Consider the following 19435-nt stretch of genomic DNA (forward strand, 5'->3'; position numbering starts at 1 on the left):
CCCAAATGATTTTTTATATTTAATTTTTAACATCAGATGATATCTGTGGTATCCATTGAAAAAATTAGCCCGTGAGAGTGCAATGTCTAAATCCAAAGAATAAAATGCATTCTATTGGACCTTCACGCATACAGAAGCGACCAGGTCAACTGAATCTCGTCCCGCAATTATTACTTGAAATCGACGTATTACCAATTAAAATTTTATTTATTATCATTGGATTAATTGATGTATCTCAGACATGTTTATTTTTTGAAAAGGAGTTTTTGAAAAATTATTTTTTAAATTATTTTTTTTATTTATTTACTATTAAAAAAAGTGATCAACGGAAAAAAGTTTTTGGTTAAAGAAAAATACTTTCCAGTCAAAGTAAAACACTTTCCAATCAAAAAAAGATTTTACTTGGTTTCAAGAACGTGTTTTCCTTTTTGTCTGTATTTGTTTTCCAGAAAATAGTTTCCTGAAAATCACTTTCCAAACTTTCATGTGTTTATTTGTCATTAGGAAAGTTGGTCAACGAAAAACACTTTTCAGTCAAAGAAAATTTAGCTCGGTTTTCAGAAAAGTGTTTTCCTGAAAAATTTGAGTAAAAAACATTTTCAGGAAGTTATCACAAATTTAGAAATGTTATTATTTGTTGATTATATCAAATTTGATCCTCAAACTTTTGATTGCTACATATATTTTGTTTTGAATATTTATTTTTTAATTTAATCTCTTAAAATTTAATTTTTATATTAACTTTGATTTTTATTTTTATAATTGTTATTTACATATTCCTTATCATTTTTTTATTAAAATTTTTTATTTATCAAATTTAATCCTCATTCTTTTGATGGTTACTTATTTTATTTGAAATAATTTATGAAATGTTAATTATTATTATTTTAATTTTTTCATCTTTTAATTTTTTTAATTTTTTATTTGATCTCTATTATTTATTTTATCTGAGATAATTTATGAAATTATATTTTTTTTTCAATTTTATTCTCATTTAACTTTTTAATTTGCAAAATTTATTCCTTATTATTTTAATAAACTTGAAAAAAATAAAAAATTAATAAATTATTTTCCAGTTTATTTTTCATAACATAATCAAACACTGAAAAGTGTTTTCCAACTTATTTTTTATTACACTACTAAATATTAAAAAATATTTTCCTTGAATTCACTTTCCTGAAATTCACTTAAAAAAAAAAACATGCCATGACCAGTAATTTCCATGCTGCCGGAAAACTAGTGGACAAGTGGTGAACAGGAGAATAAACAAGTAAGAAATTCTATTTTTTTTCCAGCAGAAAGATCACCAGGTTCAGGGGGCAAAAACTAGATGATCTCAGTCAGGTCACCATTCGTCAGGCTTTATAATGAAAATACAACAGAATACAAAATCTAGTTATAACTCAACTGCATCCATGGCAAACAAAGTCCTCAAAGCTGCATGATTCGCAACACTCCTACCTGGACTGATGGAGAGAAATTCTATAGGTTACGCGACAACTAAAATTACAATGATGGTTAGCTTAGGCTCCGTGATCAATGACAATTTAGTAGAGTTCACTGTTCATATGAATAAAATGGGGAATTTTGATAAATTTGTAAATGCAGTATAACTTGATGTATCATGTACGAAATGGAAATAGTATTGGACTTAAGAGAATGAATGAACTGTGAACTTCATTATTGCTCAGAAATACTTGCATCAACTCTGGTGAGGGCTGCCTTGCATGAAATCAATGGAAGGCAGCTCTATCCTGGAGATCAACATAAATCCATGGTAACGCAGAGGTACGCAATGTATGAATAAACAGTGAAGTACAGGGAAAATTGAAACATTAGTATATAAGAAAAGCATTCTCTTGCAAGGGTTTCCAGGGAGAAATGTTGAAGAGACCTGGTAGAGTTGCAAGTTTAGCCTCATCGTCCTTCTCTGAGGTTTTCAGAACAAAAATTATTTTCATCTGCCCCGCACAAATTCCTACTTTCATGTACGGGCTTCTTCATGCTCCTGGATTTCTGGAGTTAAGAAAACCTAAAAGCTTTGGCTCTGTTCTCTTCTCTTGTGTTGATAAAAAATTATCTCAAACTCCATAAAGTGGCAGGAAGGCTTTAACGAAGGAGTACGCAAGTGCACCAGTGAAAATGTAACTGTCTGATCTGTCCAGAATCCCACCTGCGGGCAGTATCAGATGTTAGACAATCATTTGAAAAAAGGGGGGGAAGCAATATCTAACTTGAGTTACAATCAAGATCGAAAGAAGAACTCAATAAACAAAAAGCATCTGTTCAGAATCTCTATGTCCAGGGATAAGATTAATGGTGCAAAATTAGATAATGAGAAATGGTCGTAATAATGTATGCTGGGTGGAATTTTTGTTGTAAATTTAAATAAGTTAAAAAATGAATGGGCGAGATCTGCTTGCGCAGCTGCCATGGAGATAATGACCATTATAGAAATGAATCACCAACATAAGAAGGTTCAATGTATAGGAAAACTGAAACCCTGTAAAACAATGCTGATATATGATGGTAATGACCAATTTTTAAACCATATTACAAATTACTTGAAAGAGTTGACAGGTGAAAAACTTGGGGATAGGATAAAAGGATTGGGAAATAGTGCCCAAGGGAGATTCTAGAAACAGCCAGGCACGCACAAGCTGAAAGAATGATAACTATTGAAAGAAGAAGAAAAAAAACCCTCACAAAGTTGCACCAATCATCTAAATAACTCAAATAAAAGGGGCAACACAAAAAAATGCAGCCAGGTAGGTTCGGCACGTCAATAAAGAGTGGAGAAAATGAATTGGTGTCTTATCAGATAACAAAAGCATGAGCAAAAACATACTACCATGTCCAGGTATTAATGAGCCAGAGTCCTTGACTCCTGCATCACGTTTGATCATTGACTCCGTGAGATCACCAAAAATAGATCCGAAGAAATTTAGAAACCCAAAAGCAATTGCACTGAAAGCCAATCAAGAGAAAGTCAGTTTCACATTAACAAACTCTAAAATTACCAATGATGCATATTCACATAAAAACAATATGTACAGCAAAAAGTAGTACATATTTCAACTATCTTTTATGTTGATTCAAGCTGTTCTAATGAAAGACATAACAAAAAATTTAGCTATTATTTTCCAAGAACAAAGAAGAAGCCACAGTTTATTTTATTGACCTCTCAAGATGAGCGAATGAGATGCATATGCCAGTCAGTCATAGATAACCTCATTACATTTTCAATCCATTTAAAGATGTGCAAATGGGCTGCACATTCTAGTCAGTTGACAGATAATCTCATTACAATTAAGCTGCATGTCGTTTTGTTCGTTGCCAAAAGCCATCTATATCTACCATTAAATGTTGTAAAAGAGAAGAGAATTGAACTGCCAAGACACTTTTTCTGAAACAGCAACCCACCCCAACTCTATGGAGGGACATAAGAAAAACATAAATAAAGCAATAACTCATAACAAAAACAAAGCCTTGCAACACTAAATTAAAAATGAGAATACATGTCTCACTCCCAAGTACCAAGAACAGTTTATTTAAGAAAGTCCACCCAACATTCCTCTAGTTCATTTGCATTGTTCATAATTTCATTTTGTGATGGTTAGAGATTAGAAAAAAATTGGGATTCCAAATAATAAATACATGAACCTTGTTTATACACTAATATCAATCAGTGAGAAATCCATGAATAGTAATCCTGGTTAAGATGATCCAACATTTCTGCTACATAATTGATAATTTTTATTAGCCTCCAATTCTATGGAGTTGAGACACATGAATAATGGACTGAAAAGTATAAACATGAGAGAACATACTGGTCCTGCTTTTGATCAAAAGCTAGTGAATACCTTAGCAAGGATGTTGGCCAGCAAAAAAACTTTGACAATACCACCGAAGTGGCTATACAGCCACCCAAGCCTACAATTGTTCCTTCCCATGTCTTCTTTGGACTAATTCTAGTTAGGAGTGTCCTGCCAAATGCCTGTATCGGATTAGCAAAACTATCTCATGCTGCTTTGTTGATAGGACAAGGCAGAATTTGAAAACAAATAACATTGCTAGAAACTCAGGTTCTTGAGAAAGCTCATCACAATCTTGTATCCAGCAACCTTATTAATGGAATATCAACATCTTTCTACAAAACTCAAAGACGAAAGGAGAGTAAATTCTGTGAGGATGTATGAAACATTGAAACTGACTTGCTTATTTATTTTCTGGAAAGAAGCATCACATCTTGATACTACAGTATGTATTTATGTCTAAAAGCAAGATTTTTCTTTTCTTTTCTAATTTTTTAATGATTTACAAACTCAGTAATTCCTTGAAAACTGTCTGCTTAAATCCAGAAAACAAAAGGATTCATAATTGCTAAAAGCTCAGAACTGCAGAAGCCACAACTTCAGCAAATTATGACAGAATGGCAGACTCATGAGTTTATGTTACAAGATATCCAACAAACACATATGCATACAACACTTCCGTGCTTAGGTTGATTTTTAGTTATTTGAAGCATATGCACCAATATGGAAACTATAAATCAGAAGCAATCTATGCTTAATGCCTTTCGGAATAGAAACTTGCATATAACACCAAATGTGTTAACTGTTAAACAATAGTTGTCCATTAACATTCTAATAGAAAATAGAACTTGGCTGAACAGCAATCCAGTACCTTGCCACCTATAAAAGCATATGTATCGGCTGCAATGATGCTGCTCATAGAAATCAAGGTTGCTACAAGACCCACAGTCCAATGAGCTTGTCCTCCAAGAAGAACAGGCCATGTTGTTCCTATTCCTGCCAAAAATAAAAAGTACAAAATCACTTTGCTAAAAGCACCAAGTCCTAGATCAGGTCTCACATATGCATATAGGAGAACTGGGCTCACAATATGGCAATAGGTTGATTTTACGTAAAATATAGCTAGTGCTTGAGGATACTCCTAAAACACTCAAACGTAGAAGGAGAAGTCCATGCATTTTCCTAAGCCATATCATGTTCCATTTATAACAGGTGAAGTTGTCAATTTACACTTGGATGCAGGCCCACAGAACCTAAAAGTCATAAATGAAAGAGAGAAAGGTTCAGGCCCCACAGACATAAACTAGTCTGACATGGGAGTCCATAAACTAAAGTCTAATGCCATACTAACACAAAAATCTAAAATCTCGAGTTGGATGTGAACATCTCCGTATTTAGATTGCTCCATATGTTGTTTCAGTTATTACCCTTCTATCTGGAGACTTACATTTAATGCAAGATACCATATTCATTTTCATGTGTCACAAATATCAGTAAAATAAATGGATAGTCCTTAATTCATCAGCATAGCATGTCATATGACATCTCAATTTGACAATATGGCATACACGTTCATTATTTGATAAGCTTACTAAAATCTAGCATTATCATTACATAAGCATAACAGTGCAGCTTCTTACTTGTGTTCAAGGCAGGGGCTGCTAAACCACATCGAAGCTTCACCCAGAAACAAGGAAGATATCCACAATAAAATAGCCCAAATATAGTACTACTAAGCTGAGAAAAACGAGGATTCCCTCTCTGTAGAAGCAATGCCATTGCCACAACAAAAGCAGCAAATGTCACTGGAATATCAATCTGACCAAAACACCTGACCAAATTTTAGAAATACTAATTAGCAACTGAAAAAAAAAAAATTAATACTTGCAAGAATCATACGATTATCACAAGTTAAATGCATGTTCGAAATATAAATAAAGATAAATCACGATCTTTACAAGGTAAGAACAGGCATGAAAGCACAAATAACAGAGCAAACTCGTGACACATATCGAGGAGGTGGAGTCATTCCTGCAGTGATTCCACGACTTCTAACCAATTCAAAGTACTCACGCGCACCAACAAATACAACGGCTGCTAAAGCTACAGTGAAAACCCATCCTCCAGCTAATACTATGCCTCCAGCAGAAATCCCAATCCCAAGTCCAAAAATGATTCTTTTCTTCAGTTGAGTCGCTTTTTGTTGAAGTTGTGAAACAGAATCCTCCTTTGCAGGTGAAATATGATCTTTCTCGATTTCCTATAACATAAATATTTCAACAGTTCCATTTAACCTTGCACACAAGCAATATAAGAACAAAATAAATAAATAACATGCACACAAAAGGCACTAAATTTACTTTTAAGTATCCTGAAATCTCAAATTTGCTAGTTTCTTTGTACCTCACCATTTTTAACATTTGTTTCTTGTAAATTGCATATTACTCTTACTTTGGATGGTGGAAGGTGTGGCAAATTATGACACTTATGGAAATAGAAAACTCTTTTGTACCCAATCAATGTCCTTTTCCAATTTGAAAATTAGCACACTTGAATCTGAGAGTGATTTTGTTAATGACAGAGATGATTTTAGCAATTCCAGAAACTAGAGATTAACACCCAGACCCCTTTATCAAGTTTATTTTTGCCTTTTTGCAGAGGCACCTCTAACATGTAGTAAAATCATTGGGATCCTGACAAGGATTCTAAAATGATTTTACAGCAGGAAAGACATGTATGAGGTGTGCAAGACAATTACTATCCAAAAAATAAATTTGCAACACAGATTGCATATATTAAAGCACTTACAATCACATGGGCAGACAGAAAATCTCATAAAACTACCAGGTCAATAAAACAGAATGCCATATATGTTACCATCCTAGAGAAATACTAGTGATAACAAACACAACCAAAACCCTTTCAATACTTTTCCGTCAAAACTCAGAGTCATAGGAATTAGCAGAGTCTGTCACCACGTAATACTCTCCATCAGGAATAATACAGAAGTGAAAAGAATTATGAGTAATAACTACTAGCAACTCTTAGCACTTCCAGGTCATAAGGAAGGAGGGTATTCTTTATGTGGCATACAATAGCAATTCCTTGATTCATCCGCGTGCTAACTTTGGATGTAGAAATATGAAAAAGGGTCATTTGCTGCATTTTGTTTATTGACTTAGCAACTAGGTAGGAAGCGCGTGTGTTCTTGTCGGTACAAGAAATTCCTTGATTCATAGCAATTCCTTGATTTCATCCGCATGCTAGTTTTATTGACTTAAAATTCATGTTTCTTAGCTTAACTATATTATTGCCTTGGCACTGGGCAATAGTGATGATAAGTGATTTCAGGCTCAGCTTTACTTTACATAGCAATTTTTACCATCAAAAAACACAATACCTCCCCCACTCCAACTCGTCTTCCTCGACATAACACTATTAAAGTCTAACAATTGCTAGAATAAACTTAATTACAGAATTCCCAGTTATCAATGAGCGTCAGTTATAGGAACATTTTTATTACCTCTTTGCTGCTGTCTTCGTCGACGCTGTCAGCCTCAGCTCTGGCCACGGACGTAATTAACCACCGCTTCGCCGTCGCCCTCTTAGCGTGAACCGGAACTGCGGTTTTGGATCCATTTAAGAGGAGATCGAAATTGAGTTTCTTTCGATTGAGAATTAGGGAATTTTTAGATAATAGAGGACGGTGGCAGGGGCAAGTTACTGACAGTACTGGTATCAAATGGAACCGCTCAATTTCTACAAACGAGGAGGACGCCATGGAAATTGGAATAATTAAAATTTTAAAGCAGAGAAAATTAAATTAGGTCAAAATTTTGTAAGCATGCTGATTTTTTTATTTATTTTTTTTAAGATTATATGAGGGGATATTTTGATAGAGAATAGAGATAGTGAGGTTGGCAATGTATTGGACGCGTTGTGTACTGCGCGTCGCATAGTGAAATCCTAATGTGTGTAAACCTCGTAAAGATCGCCACAGCGGGATGGTCTCTTCTGAGTCTCAAGAATTATTTCTTAATTCTAAGTCCCCAGAATACTGAGGTGCTGTGAAGTAACAAAAACAAAAAAACAATTTTTCTTTTTTATTTTCAGTTTTCTTCTTCTTTTCTAGTTTTTCTTCTTTAATAAAAATTATATTGTTTTCCATTTAGGAAAAAACAATAAAATATAAATCGTGTTCTTATTATATTTTTACATTTTAACATACACAAATATTTTATTATTATTATTTGTTATTATTTTAAAAAATATTTTCACATAATTAAATTAAATAAGAACAAGAATAAACATAACAATATAATTTTTTCATTGTTAAAGTGTGTTGATAAAAAGTTTTACATGAATAAAATTAATTAAAAAAATAAATTCTTAATAATTATTATAATTATTTCATAATTGATATACCTAACAAAACAAATTTATTGTTGTTGAGATATATTTTAAGAGGGGGTGTGGTAATAGTTGATTTTGAAAAACTTTTTTTTAGAAATATATTAAAATAATATTTTTAAAAAATTATTTTTTATAATATATCAAAAAAATTTAAAAATATAAAAATTAATTATAAACATAAAAAAAATTAATATTTAGAAGAATATAGTTGGGAACGCATAATCAAACGGATCTTCGTTTAGAAATTCCAATCCTTCCCTACGATCAGTTATATCTTCCATCCTAGATCACGAAACAAGTTCACGGAAGGTCTTTTTGTTAGGACAAGAGATTGAGTCGGAAATCCGGCATGGTTTCTCCTGCTCACCGGTGCTTCAAGATGCAGAAAACCACAGAGATTAAATACTCTTTTCGACATTCCTTAAACATGTCTAGTAAACATATCTGTGTCTGGTTTAGTGTTGGCTTACCTCTTTACATGTTTCTGTTACCTTTACTTGAACATGTTGCCAATATTCGGAGGACTTGTAGGATTTACAAGGATGTCAGTCATTTCTTCTGTGGGGATTGCATCGTCTAAGCCTTGTTCAAGATCCTAATTGCACTAGAAGAAGTTAGAAATACTGATGAAACACTATTACAGTAAAGAGTGATTAGTTGTCTCATGATTGGTTGCTCCAACTATTCAATTAACTTGTGAGAAATACGATGCTAAAAATGCAAAGATTGCTAAAAAGCTGAGAAACTTCACTGCTAGGCTGATGAAGGGATGCAATGACAGTTCTTCCAAGTCCATCGTTGTGATCTAACCTTGCAATCCATCTCATGACATAATATGGTGCTTCTCTGTAGAAAAACTAGTCAGCATTTGATTGGTGAGATCTTAACTCATAATTGCCATGAAACTCTAAAATTGAGATAATTAATAAACAAGTCATGAACCCATATTGTTATTTTTCTTGAAACGATTAAGGTTTGTTGTTTTTTAATATTTTTATTAGATTATGATCAAGGAATTCTCTTAACTGTAAAAAGAAAATTGGATTTCGTAATTAAATACTTGTTGCTTATTATGAATTCACGTGTTTAAGAATATAGTTCGGTTGTTTTTTTTAAAAATAATTTTTATTCAGAAATATATTAAAATAATATTTTTTTTATTTTTAATATCAACGCATCAAAATGATCTAAGAATATCAAAAAAATATTAATTATTTGAAGTAAAGAAAAAAATAAAAAAAATTTAATTTTTTTTAAAAATACTTTTAAAAAAACAGGGAGCAATCGTTAAACCATGTCGGCAAATACATTAGCAAAAACAATAAAAGAGTATTTAGTAGTTGCATTAAAGGGCATTTAATCTTGCAAACAAGTGCTTTAAGTAAATTAGATTGCAGTGCAACCTATTGATTCTACTTTCTTTTGTTATTTACGATGCATAGACAACACACCAAGAGAGCAAATTATCCGACACAACACATACACATATACAATAATTCTTAAGGGTTTTTTATTCAATTTTTCAATTTTTATTTGTTATTTAGCATTAAGTAACTTATATTTTTTTAATAAAACATGCTGGCAGTATTTTAACATTATTTTTTAAAATATAAAAGAAATTAACTTGACTTATGACGAGGCGTGGGGCACCTGTCTAGCAATTAACAAAAACTTAAAGAGAAGGGGATTTTATTATACCCCTCCTTGCAAGACATTACTCATTGTAATAATTTTTTTTTTGATTTTTTTTTATTTTAATTACATCATTCAACATTATATTTATTGGAAATTAAGATTTATAATTTATTTCAATTTATTTTTTTATTAGGTTATCATAGTCACATGACCTAGACCGCGAGTTTAATAAATTAAATTGGCTAACTTGAGTTTTTTTCCTTTTTTTCTCAATTTCATCGTTCAACATTGGATTAATTGAGAATTAGGCTTCATGACTTGTTTTTATTTTTTTTTATGAGGTTATCTTCGTCTTATAACTCGGGTTATGAATTTTACGGACTAACCCGAATTGGCTCGAGTTATTTTTTTAGTCATTTTTTAAAAAAAAGTCTTAATTTTATTTTTAAACACTAAGTTGGTTGAGAATTAAACTTCATATTTTATTTTAATAATTATAAAAAACTAAAAGAGTAAGGGTTTCAATATGCCTATCATCACAAAATACTATTCACTATAACAATTTTTTTTCTTTTTTTTTAATTTTAATTACATCATTTAGCATTAGGTTTATCGAAGATCGAGGTTCATTATTTTTTTTGTGAGGTTATCTTAGTCTTATGATCCAAATCACGAGTTTAGTGAGCTAACTCAAGTTGTTTTTCCTCTTTTTCTATTTTTTATTCTCAATTTTATATTTCAATATTAGATTGATCAAAAATTAGGTTTCGTGATTTATTTTAGCCTATCTTTTACGAGGTTACCTCACTAACCTGGACCTTCTTTTATTATTTTTTCTTTTATAAGAAATGGACAACCCTTATTTTTTGAAAACAAAAAACACACCTAACATGTCACTTGTTATGACAAATGATACATCATTTGCTTTTAAAAATCTGACCATCATTATAGTGGTTAAAAAATAAAAAGCTTGGTTTTTTACCTAGAAAATTATTTTCAATTTATTTTTTTTCCAAAAAAAAACAAACCTAGTAACATTCTTAAAACCATCCAAAACCAATTTATTAAGAAATAAGAAACATAAAAGCAGCAACAAAAATACAAAATCAGGAATCTGTTTTTGGATTTCGAATGAATAAATGTTCTTTATATGTTATACTATTCAATTATTAGATCAAAAGTTTTTTTTATCTCTCAAGGCCGATCTAGTTTTTCAAGCTAGGTGAAGGCCAAAAACCATTACGTCTAGCTCCTCTCATTAAATAAAGCTCCTTGATACAAAGCTTGCTTATTTTGATTGTCGCAAACATGATAATCAACAACCCTTTCCTTTCCATTGTCATCTTGTAACAAATTTTTCTCCTTTTTAAAAATTATAATTGAAAAATAAAATTTTTTGAATTAAAATGAAAATTAACGTGAATATAAAGGAAGTAATGTATTTTCTTTGTGTTTTACTTTTCAGTACTCTATTTTTTTAATTTGGTATTTGTTTTTCATAATTTTAAGCTTAATTTTATTTAATTAGGCTATATAAAAATTCAATTGAAAAAAGAAAATATATAAAAAAAACTTTACTATTTATAGGAATAAAAAAGCATCATAAGAAACCTATATCTTAGATAATTGCTTATGAATAAACATCGAGCAACACTACAAGAGTTTAGGCTCGTCACACAAAAGTACAGAGTATGAACAAACATTTGCTTAGCTCCTGAGGTTGATGACTAAAATGTTGTTTTGATGTTTATATTATAAGTCCAGTTCATATAGTTTTAAAGCTTGTTTGACAGTGTGGTTGCGGGTGTTTTTTAAATAATTTTTCATACTAAAATATATGTCAATGATGTTTTTTTTTATTTTTTTAAAATTATTTTTGATATCAGCACATCAAAACGATTCAAAACATACAAATCATATTAAATTTTAATAAAAAAAATTTAAATTTTTTAAGAACGCGGGTTGAACCGCGTTTCCAAACATGCTCTTAAAAGTCTTATATATGTCTAGGATGATTTCCATTGAAAAAAATAGATTTATTTAATTATTGTAACTAATTTAGATAATAATTTTTTTCAAACTGTATGAAAAACAAACGACTTGGGTAATTATTTAATTTTTTTAATTGTTATTTCTTTTTTTTTTTTGAAAAAAAACCATGATTTGTCATTTTTCTTGGATAGAATCCATTTCCATCAAAGTCTAACATTCAAGTTTTACTAGATCAGTCCGCATATCAACAAAGCTTAAGCTTATCCATTTCCAAAATCAAATATAGTCCTCAAACCTTAAGTTTATTTTTATATTTGTCCCTCGAAAATGATTACTTGCTCCCTCCACAAATTTTCAAATATTTAATAATATTTCTCAAGTATAATGATAATTCTAACTTCCTCCGCCCAAACATTCGGTCCAATAAGAAAAGTTTTCATTAATTCAATGCTATTTGACTGAGTCGGAAATTTTAATTTGATTTTGGTATGCTTTTCAATATGTTTTCCTGAAGAAACCCCATATTTATAAGGAAAAAAAAACATAACTAATTTTCATAAAACGGCACCCTTGACTGCGTTTATCCCAAAATTTTTGAAAACAAAACATCCAGTTCCCACCAAAATCATTTTTATGAAATCCTAGAAATACAAATCCAAATACTAGAGAGAGAAACTGCAAAATTGAAAGAAAACCTAATCCTGTAGAGAGAAATGGATGTGAAGCAAGCTGGTTCATCACTCGATTCACTGATTTCTTCATTCAATACTCGAATCGCTGAGTTACAAGAACTCGTTATTGCCCGAAACAGTGAGTCACCGAACTCGATATAAAATTCTCCTGTGACATTTTGTGTTTCATTTTCTCATACACGGAACTGAAATTTTTTGTTCGTGCAGTGTATCCAGCGAGCAGCGTCACCGATTTGAAGGCGGTGGACGCAGCATTGAAGGCGATGGAGCTGCAAGTGCAAGCCATCAAAGACCGCTTGCGTGAGGAGACCTTGGCGATCCCTAAAGCTAAAGTACTACACCTTTGCTCTGAATTCCCTGTCTTTGTTTTTTCAGTCCGAGATTTGTTTTGTTGATTGTAAAATTGAATAACCGAAATCGAGTATCATCTAATTACGGTTAATCATTTAGGTTAAGTTGAATTATTTATGATTATAGTTTTTCTGCTCTGCTTGAATGTTAAGGAATCGAGAGAATTTAAGAAGCATTGGAAGCGTGCATGATTTCAAAAAAGAAAAAGAAAAAGAAAAAGAAATAATATGTTTTTTGATTTTTTGAAATTGATTTTGCTGGAAGTCATATACGGATTAAAGAATTAATAAAAAAAATAATTAATTAGGCTCAATACAATCATTGTGGTTTATTTAAGTGGAACACAACATTATCTCGAAGAAAAAAACTTGAATAAAACAGAATTTTATTGTCTCTAGGGTTATAAAATAGAGGGGGAGCTGTTTTAGTTATGTTAATTAAGCATGCGCATTTATATTTTGTTGTTGTAATTGTTTTTTGTTTTGTTTTGTTTTATGGATTCAGAAACTAATTGAAGCATCACTAAGGCAGCAGAAAAAATTGCAAAGTATGTCTGTACATGTGCCAGAAAGAACAACCTTCTCGAATTCGGAAATTAATAATAGAAGGTACTGGTGTTTTTATGCGTATATTACAAGTCTGCGAGTCTAAGGTTTTGAGCTGCAAATGTGCTTATTTTATTATGTATTGTCAGCATTCTGCCAGAAGCATCTAATCAACTTCCTGGTTTTGGTCCATTGAAACCTGAGGAGCCTGTAGCAACACACAAGGTATGTGACTGTAATGGAAAATTTACGTTTTAATTTCAATCCGTAAATCTATGGGGATACGGATTGTTGACGTTTTGTATGGCTCAGACCAATAAATTCACTTTCATTCTCATTTTGAATTTAATGAACCTGGAAAAACTAGATGGATAATGTATAACTGAAATAAGGGGAAAGTAGTTTGCAAATGTTCAGTTGCTATAATTTTCATAAATTTTTGCTGCAGCTTGAGTGCGAGGGAACTATTTAAATCACTGATCAAGATTTTGTTAAATTTCAGGAGAAAAAGGGTCGTAGCTCTCCACCATTGTGGTATATAACTGCTGCTGAGCTGGATTCCCTATCTTCGTAAGTTAATCTTTCTTTTCTTTCTAATTATATGGTTTTTCTTTGAAGAATCCATATTCCATTCATAGACTACTTACATGCCACTCAGTGCCATTCCTTGATATGTCACTCCGAGCAAGGTCTCTGTTTTGAGTCTTTTGACATGGCTCTAGCTTTCCAATGACATATCAAATTTCACACAAAGCAGTAGTAGTGTATTTCTGCAAGTATAGGACTAGTGTTTACACTAGTGTCTCAACTGAGTTTGAGGCGTGGCACGATCTTGGTCTGAGTACTTTTGCACAGATACTAAAACCGAGGCCAGTATATGAGGTTTCATAACATAGATTAGTGGGGAAATGTTGGGAATGAAGAATCCCGTCTAGCATTCATATTATAAAGCTCCCGACCAACTCCAGTGCTATTGCTGATTGCAGATACATGAGAGGAAGGCTCACCCTAGATAAGGTCAATGCAGCTATTAATGACATGGCAGCATATGCTGATTCAAATTCTCAGCTTATTACAGCCCCAAAGAAGAAGGTCTCAATTCAGTACTTTTATCTGACTTCCATTAGTACATGCTTAATTTTGCAACTATTCTGATTTTTTTCAACTTTCCGCTGTGAAGCTGGCAGAGAATCTCTGGGAAAAAGCATTGGTGAGTGAACTTTACTGCTGGGTAGTATAACCCTAAAATTTCTTTGTTCCCCTTTGAAGGTTAAATATTTCTTTGAATAGCAGTTACCTCCCGAGTTGTTACACGATAAGGTTTTCCTAAACTAGGAGGTGCTTAGTAAAAAAATATGCGGAGTCAAAATTACACGATGTGTCTGTGATTTATTTCAAATAGTTGGCATTCAGCATTGTTTTGTATTCATAGGCAAACTGACTGTTATATGCAGTTGATTTTAGTGTCTCCTTGACAACAGGAACTAAGGGATATTGCGATGACAGAATCAATAAAGGGAAAACACTTTTTTCTTGAAACTGACATGAAAGGACCTAGCATGAAGCTTGACAATACAGGAAAAGCGATTTTGACTGTAAGTTATGCCTCTTTTCTTTTTCTCCTTTTGCTAGATAAATTTTCTACCCATAATCTAATCACGGAATACAATGACTAGTTGCATGCTTAAGAAAGTCAAATAACAGTAACTGCAGTTCCTTTTCTATATTAACTATAAATTTGTCAGATACATGGCATGAACTTTGATACACGGTTTACTTGGCATTAGGGAAATAGATCCAAAACTTAAAATTCTTGGAAACTTGTTATGCTGTTATTTTGACAGCATAAAATGGTAAACACTGTTCAGTAGATTCATACCTGTTACAGTAGATTCATTCTGGTCTTTTACAGGTTCTTCGCCACCTTGGTCGCATCAGTGAGACTCGAATTGGGCATCATCGTGTTATCATTCTTTCGAAGCCTCAAACTTGATGACATCTAAAGTATGAAACACATCATGAATATAATAACTTCAAGGAATGTAAGTGTGTGTTTCATATGTGAAAAAATACAGAACCGTGGTCAAGGCAGGCTATGCACCCTCTATGAATAACATCTTCAGTTCCCTGCTTTTGTTGCTCATCATATTTTACAATTTCTTGAGTCTCTGGCTTCAAGAACTCTCTTGCTCGTTTCCTCTATTTTATCATTGTCTTCTTTGTTTTCACAAGCAGTTCGTGGCATGGATAGTTATAGACCCTGCTCCAGCCTCAGATCCCTACTGGCTTCCAATAATAGATGTCCCTTTATCAATCCTGCGAGGCTACTGCATTTCCTGAAGCCACCTGCAATCCTTTTCCATTTCCTTGAATGGAGAGGCCTCTATCCCATTACTGCATTGAAGGTTATGTGAACTGATTGCAGCATTGCATTTGCTCAATTAGTTATACATGTGCTATGGATAGAATCAATTAAATCTTTCTTTGCTTTCTTTATAATGGAGTAAGTGTTTAATCGTGGTGCGTGAGAGTTGGTCTAACTCTTTTACCGTTGAAAACAAAGTCTGAAAATAGTAGATATGCCATCGATAATGCCATAAATATTACAAGTCTGTATCCCTGTAGCTACATGTCACCGAAAGAAGCCAGACATCGTTCGATCATCACCGGGTGCTCATATATATTACTTTCTCCGACTCTTTCTTATTTTTCTGACTTCATAGCATCCCTCGACCCAGTGAAAATACTAGAAGTCTCCTCCCTGCTGAACGCCTCACTTGGCCCTCTAACTCTCCCAAACCCATCTTGTTTACTCTCCAAATGATGCTTTTTCTGGAAAGAAAAAACGGTCCCAAATTAAAAATCTTGAGTTGTTATGTAAAATTCTAAAATATAATTCATATAATTTTTTAATATAAAATTTGTATAAACTTATATTATATTGTGTTTAATTTTTATTAAATAGAATAAAAATGATAAAATTTAAATTCATGACCATTTAATCAATAAAATTTTAATAATAGAATTAAAAACTATCTCAACTTACGTAAAATAATTCTTTCATAGTTTCACCTACACTTGCCGAGTCTAATGCAGGTTATGGTCGCTTTGCAGACAGTGGAATCAGTGAAGTTATTGTATCATGTACGAGTTGCTAGTATCTGACTCGGTTGTATCATCGCTGGCTTTGCACTTCACTTTTTTAACTAATAAAGGATTTTGTATTGGCGTGACTCGAAACCATACTGTGCCTGATGGAAAACGCGTCTCTATGTTCATCAATGCATATGCAAAACATCAAAAAAGTAAAAACCCTTACTGCCTGAACTAAGTACTAACCCCCTCTCTCAACTGCGCGGCTATCAATGTTCCAGCTGGGCTAGAGTCCGCATGCTTGAACTACTGGCTAGCCACACCAGCTGCAGACTTGAACTCGGTTATCAAGTGTGGATTTAAATGCTAACAAATCCTGTAGACCCAACTTGGTTCGAACCGCGTTTCAGTTGCCTTGTGATGCCATCATGTTACCAGCGGCAAGGTTGAAGCGTACCAAAAAAAACTTCGCCTGTCCTCATATTTGCTTCATTTATCCATACCAAATCCAAAAATAGATCCCTGACCCAAAGGAAAATTTCCTTAATTTGTTACTTTATTTATCATTTTTTACATTCTTTCTTTTCTATAAAACTATCTCCTTCTTTGTACAGTCATCTAAGTATCAGCTAATCGTCTTTTACGTGCGCTCTTGTATTGGTTTGTCTGGTGAGAGCAGTAAGAGCTGATAGCAACAAAAGGGTTTGCTTAGTGTGTTTGGAGGATTTTAGGAGTCGCTTGAACCCTCAAGTTCTGTAGAACTAAAACGCATTCTTCCCAGTTGCATGGTTACAGAAGCATGACCTTTTATGGAGGAAAATGGGGTTGCTATTATTTCAGAGAAGCTTAGTGATTTCATAAATGGATTGGACGAGGAACCTTTTCAAGGAGCAAAGGTGAGGATTGCAACGTTGAAGCAAATGGGACCAGAAGTGCTGAAGTTTGGGGTTGCTTGGTGGCCAGCGCTTCGGTTTTACGGATTGGATTTTGGGTGGGGAAGTGTGAGGTGGAGATCACACAGAGATAAAAAAAAGAAAAGAAAGAAGAAAGAAAAGACACTGACGTTTTGACAAGGCCAGAAATGGAACCTTTCGTTGAATGCTTCTCTCTGGAATTGCACTAGCCACAAAAAGACACTGACTTTTGTAATCAAGTTCTGTCATTGAAATGTGCATTTTGGTGCTTTATGGGTTCTTCGTCACCGTTGAGACTGCAATTGGACATTATCATACTGTAATCATTCTTTAAGCCCCAAACTTAAAAACATGTCAAATTGTACATTATCATACACAATTATCATTTCAAAAACATGCTTTCGATTAGAGAAAGCCCTGCTACAAAAATCCGTTTGCACAATTGAGTCAAAGCTTCAAACCTTAGCTGCTGCACTGGAAAAGGAGTGCTCCTTTGGTGATTCAACGGACTATGATGCCTCCTACGGGCATGTTCTACAAGATTTAAACCCCTTGGTGCTGGGGGCCGTATGTTTCTTTTGCGACGCTTTGCTGAAAGGTTTTACAGGATGTTATTAGCTTTTTTAAAATAAAATAAAAATTATTATTATAAAACAGGGTAGATGATGAGGATTCTACTGATTCTCCTGCACCTTTACACGTTTAAAGTGAATGAATTAACCAAAATGCTTTGCAGCTCTTAAGCTGTAATCCAGCTTCGACATGTTTTTGCATTTTGCCATTATTTGTCTCAACTCTTTAAAACAGATGCAAAGCAAAAGGAAGACACTCAAAACACATTTTATTGAAAGGTATTCAGCTTCGCTTCTTATAGGAAAGCGAGTTTTACAAGAGCAAACAAGTTTCAAACGTAAAACAAACATCAATGAACAGAAATAAAGGAGTTCTATGCGCATTTAAAGCCTTCAGGAACTTTCTTTCCACAAGCACTTAGGAGCAAGCTAACTGCAACGGGAACTTTGAGCTTGACAACTCCCAAGACATTGGCCTTAATAGCCGTGCATAAACACAATGCGGCTTCAAGATCAGCAAGACCCTTGATAAGGGTACAGCATTCCTCGCTTGGAGGGGTCCCAAGAGCCTCGTGAACCAACCCTAACCAGCTGCCACAAACACCGAATTTAAGGGTATCTTTAGGGCATTTGGCTGGCTTCTTTGGGGCTGGGGGAGCTTTTGGAGGACAGGCCGGTACGTTATGAGATGAGACACAAGTGAAAAAAATGACATTGAGCAGAACAAAAATAGCTGCTGCCTTAGAACCCTTGAAGGCCATTTCTTTCATGCAACACACACGTTATGGAACTTTCAGTGCTCCAAAAGAAGCTTTATATAGAGAAATACAAATGCATAGACAATTAAATACTGAAAATAGCAGGCAGCCACTACAGGAGCAGTGGCCAATGTTAAGCCATGAATTAATGATGTGTGCTTGAAGCTGGATTTTTATTCAATTGTGTGAATGGCATGACTCAAAGTAGCAAAATCTTTGGCCCATCGCCATGTGCAGTAATTGTGTGGCCGAGATAACTTCTTGCTTATCATTTTGCATTCTATTTGGTGTTTACATTCGTCCTCTTTGTTCTGTCCTAGCAGAAATTAACATTCCAGGTATCTCAAGGTCCCAGTCTTGATTATCGAGAATTTTATTACTAAAAAAAACACTAGGTAGGTGCTCGCCCTCCTACAAGAGCTTAAAAACAGGATACTATCCTGGGAAGCATACACGACAGAAGACTAAGTCCATTTACAGACTCTGACCGAGAAAATTATCAGCAAAATCCCAGTGATTATGTAACAAATCATATCTGGGATTACTGTTCATAGCATTTCTCAGCAGCGTTGTCTTACGTAATCTGTACTCAACAGATTGGAATATTGGATAATTTGCCTTGGCAAAGTAGAGAAATCCGAAGCAACATTCTCAC

General features: G+C 33.4%; 3 protein-coding genes across 4 annotated transcripts; 1 reads left to right on the top strand and 2 right to left on the bottom strand.

Moving 5' to 3' along the window:
- Positions 1-1660: 1660 nt before the first annotated feature.
- Positions 1661-7760, bottom strand: LOC133683081 (phosphatidate cytidylyltransferase 4, chloroplastic). 2 transcript variants are annotated; one of them, XM_062106594.1, is made up of 7 exons: positions 7339-7760; positions 5774-6075; positions 5456-5646; positions 4687-4811; positions 3864-3997; positions 2849-2967; positions 1661-2173 (listed from the first exon to the last, which is right to left on the bottom strand). In XM_062106594.1, the coding sequence occupies exons 1-7, from the start codon at positions 7594-7596 to the stop codon at positions 2082-2084; spliced, it is 1221 nt and encodes a 406-aa protein (XP_061962578.1). In that variant the 5' UTR covers positions 7597-7760; the 3' UTR covers positions 1661-2081. The 2 variants fall into 2 exon arrangements, with proteins under 2 accessions (XP_061962578.1, XP_061962580.1); XM_062106596.1 differs by having other exon boundaries at positions 2852-2967; positions 7339-7754.
- A 4614-nt stretch (positions 7761-12374) lies between these two features.
- On the top strand, positions 12375-15645 carry LOC133681814 (spindle and kinetochore-associated protein 1 homolog). Its single transcript, XM_062104969.1, has 9 exons — positions 12375-12665; positions 12755-12879; positions 13403-13506; positions 13593-13668; positions 13946-14013; positions 14430-14535; positions 14624-14653; positions 14925-15038; positions 15356-15645. Exons 1-9 carry the CDS (start codon positions 12569-12571, stop codon positions 15434-15436), a joined length of 801 nt encoding a protein of 266 aa, XP_061960953.1. The 5' UTR covers positions 12375-12568; the 3' UTR covers positions 15437-15645.
- Positions 15646-18274: 2629 nt separating this feature from the next.
- On the bottom strand, positions 18275-18909 carry LOC133681815 (putative lipid-binding protein At4g00165). The gene has a single exon (XM_062104971.1). It carries the CDS (start codon positions 18790-18792, stop codon positions 18397-18399), a length of 396 nt encoding a protein of 131 aa, XP_061960955.1. The 5' UTR covers positions 18793-18909; the 3' UTR covers positions 18275-18396.
- Positions 18910-19435: the final 526 nt, after the last annotated feature.

This window comes from Populus nigra, chromosome 2 (assembly GCF_951802175.1).
Source record: "Populus nigra chromosome 2, ddPopNigr1.1, whole genome shotgun sequence".
NCBI classification, from domain to species: Eukaryota; Viridiplantae; Streptophyta; class Magnoliopsida; order Malpighiales; family Salicaceae; genus Populus; species Populus nigra.

Bases quoted from the DNA above. Each gene is read 5' to 3' on its own strand.
- LOC133683081 (XM_062106594.1), bottom strand. From the start codon at position 7,596: ATGGCGTCCTCCTCGTTTGTAGAAATTGAGCGGTTCCATTTGATACCA. The intron at 6,076-7,338 runs GTAATAAAAATG...TTTATGTTATAG, and splicing joins ACGAAGACAGCAGCAAAGAG to GAAATCGAGAAAGATCATAT. The intron at 5,647-5,773 runs GTAAAGATCGTG...AAATTTGGTCAG, and splicing joins TTCATGCCTGTTCTTACCTT to GTGTTTTGGTCAGATTGATA.
- LOC133681814 (XM_062104969.1), top strand. From the start codon at position 12,569: ATGGATGTGAAGCAAGCTGGTTCATCACTCGATTCACTGATTTCTTCA. The intron at 14,536-14,623 runs GTCTCAATTCAG...TCCGCTGTGAAG, and splicing joins TTACAGCCCCAAAGAAGAAG to CTGGCAGAGAATCTCTGGGA. The intron at 15,039-15,355 runs GTAAGTTATGCC...GGTCTTTTACAG, and splicing joins CAGGAAAAGCGATTTTGACT to GTTCTTCGCCACCTTGGTCG.
- LOC133681815 (XM_062104971.1), bottom strand. From the start codon at position 18,792: ATGAAAGAAATGGCCTTCAAGGGTTCTAAGGCAGCAGCTATTTTTGTT.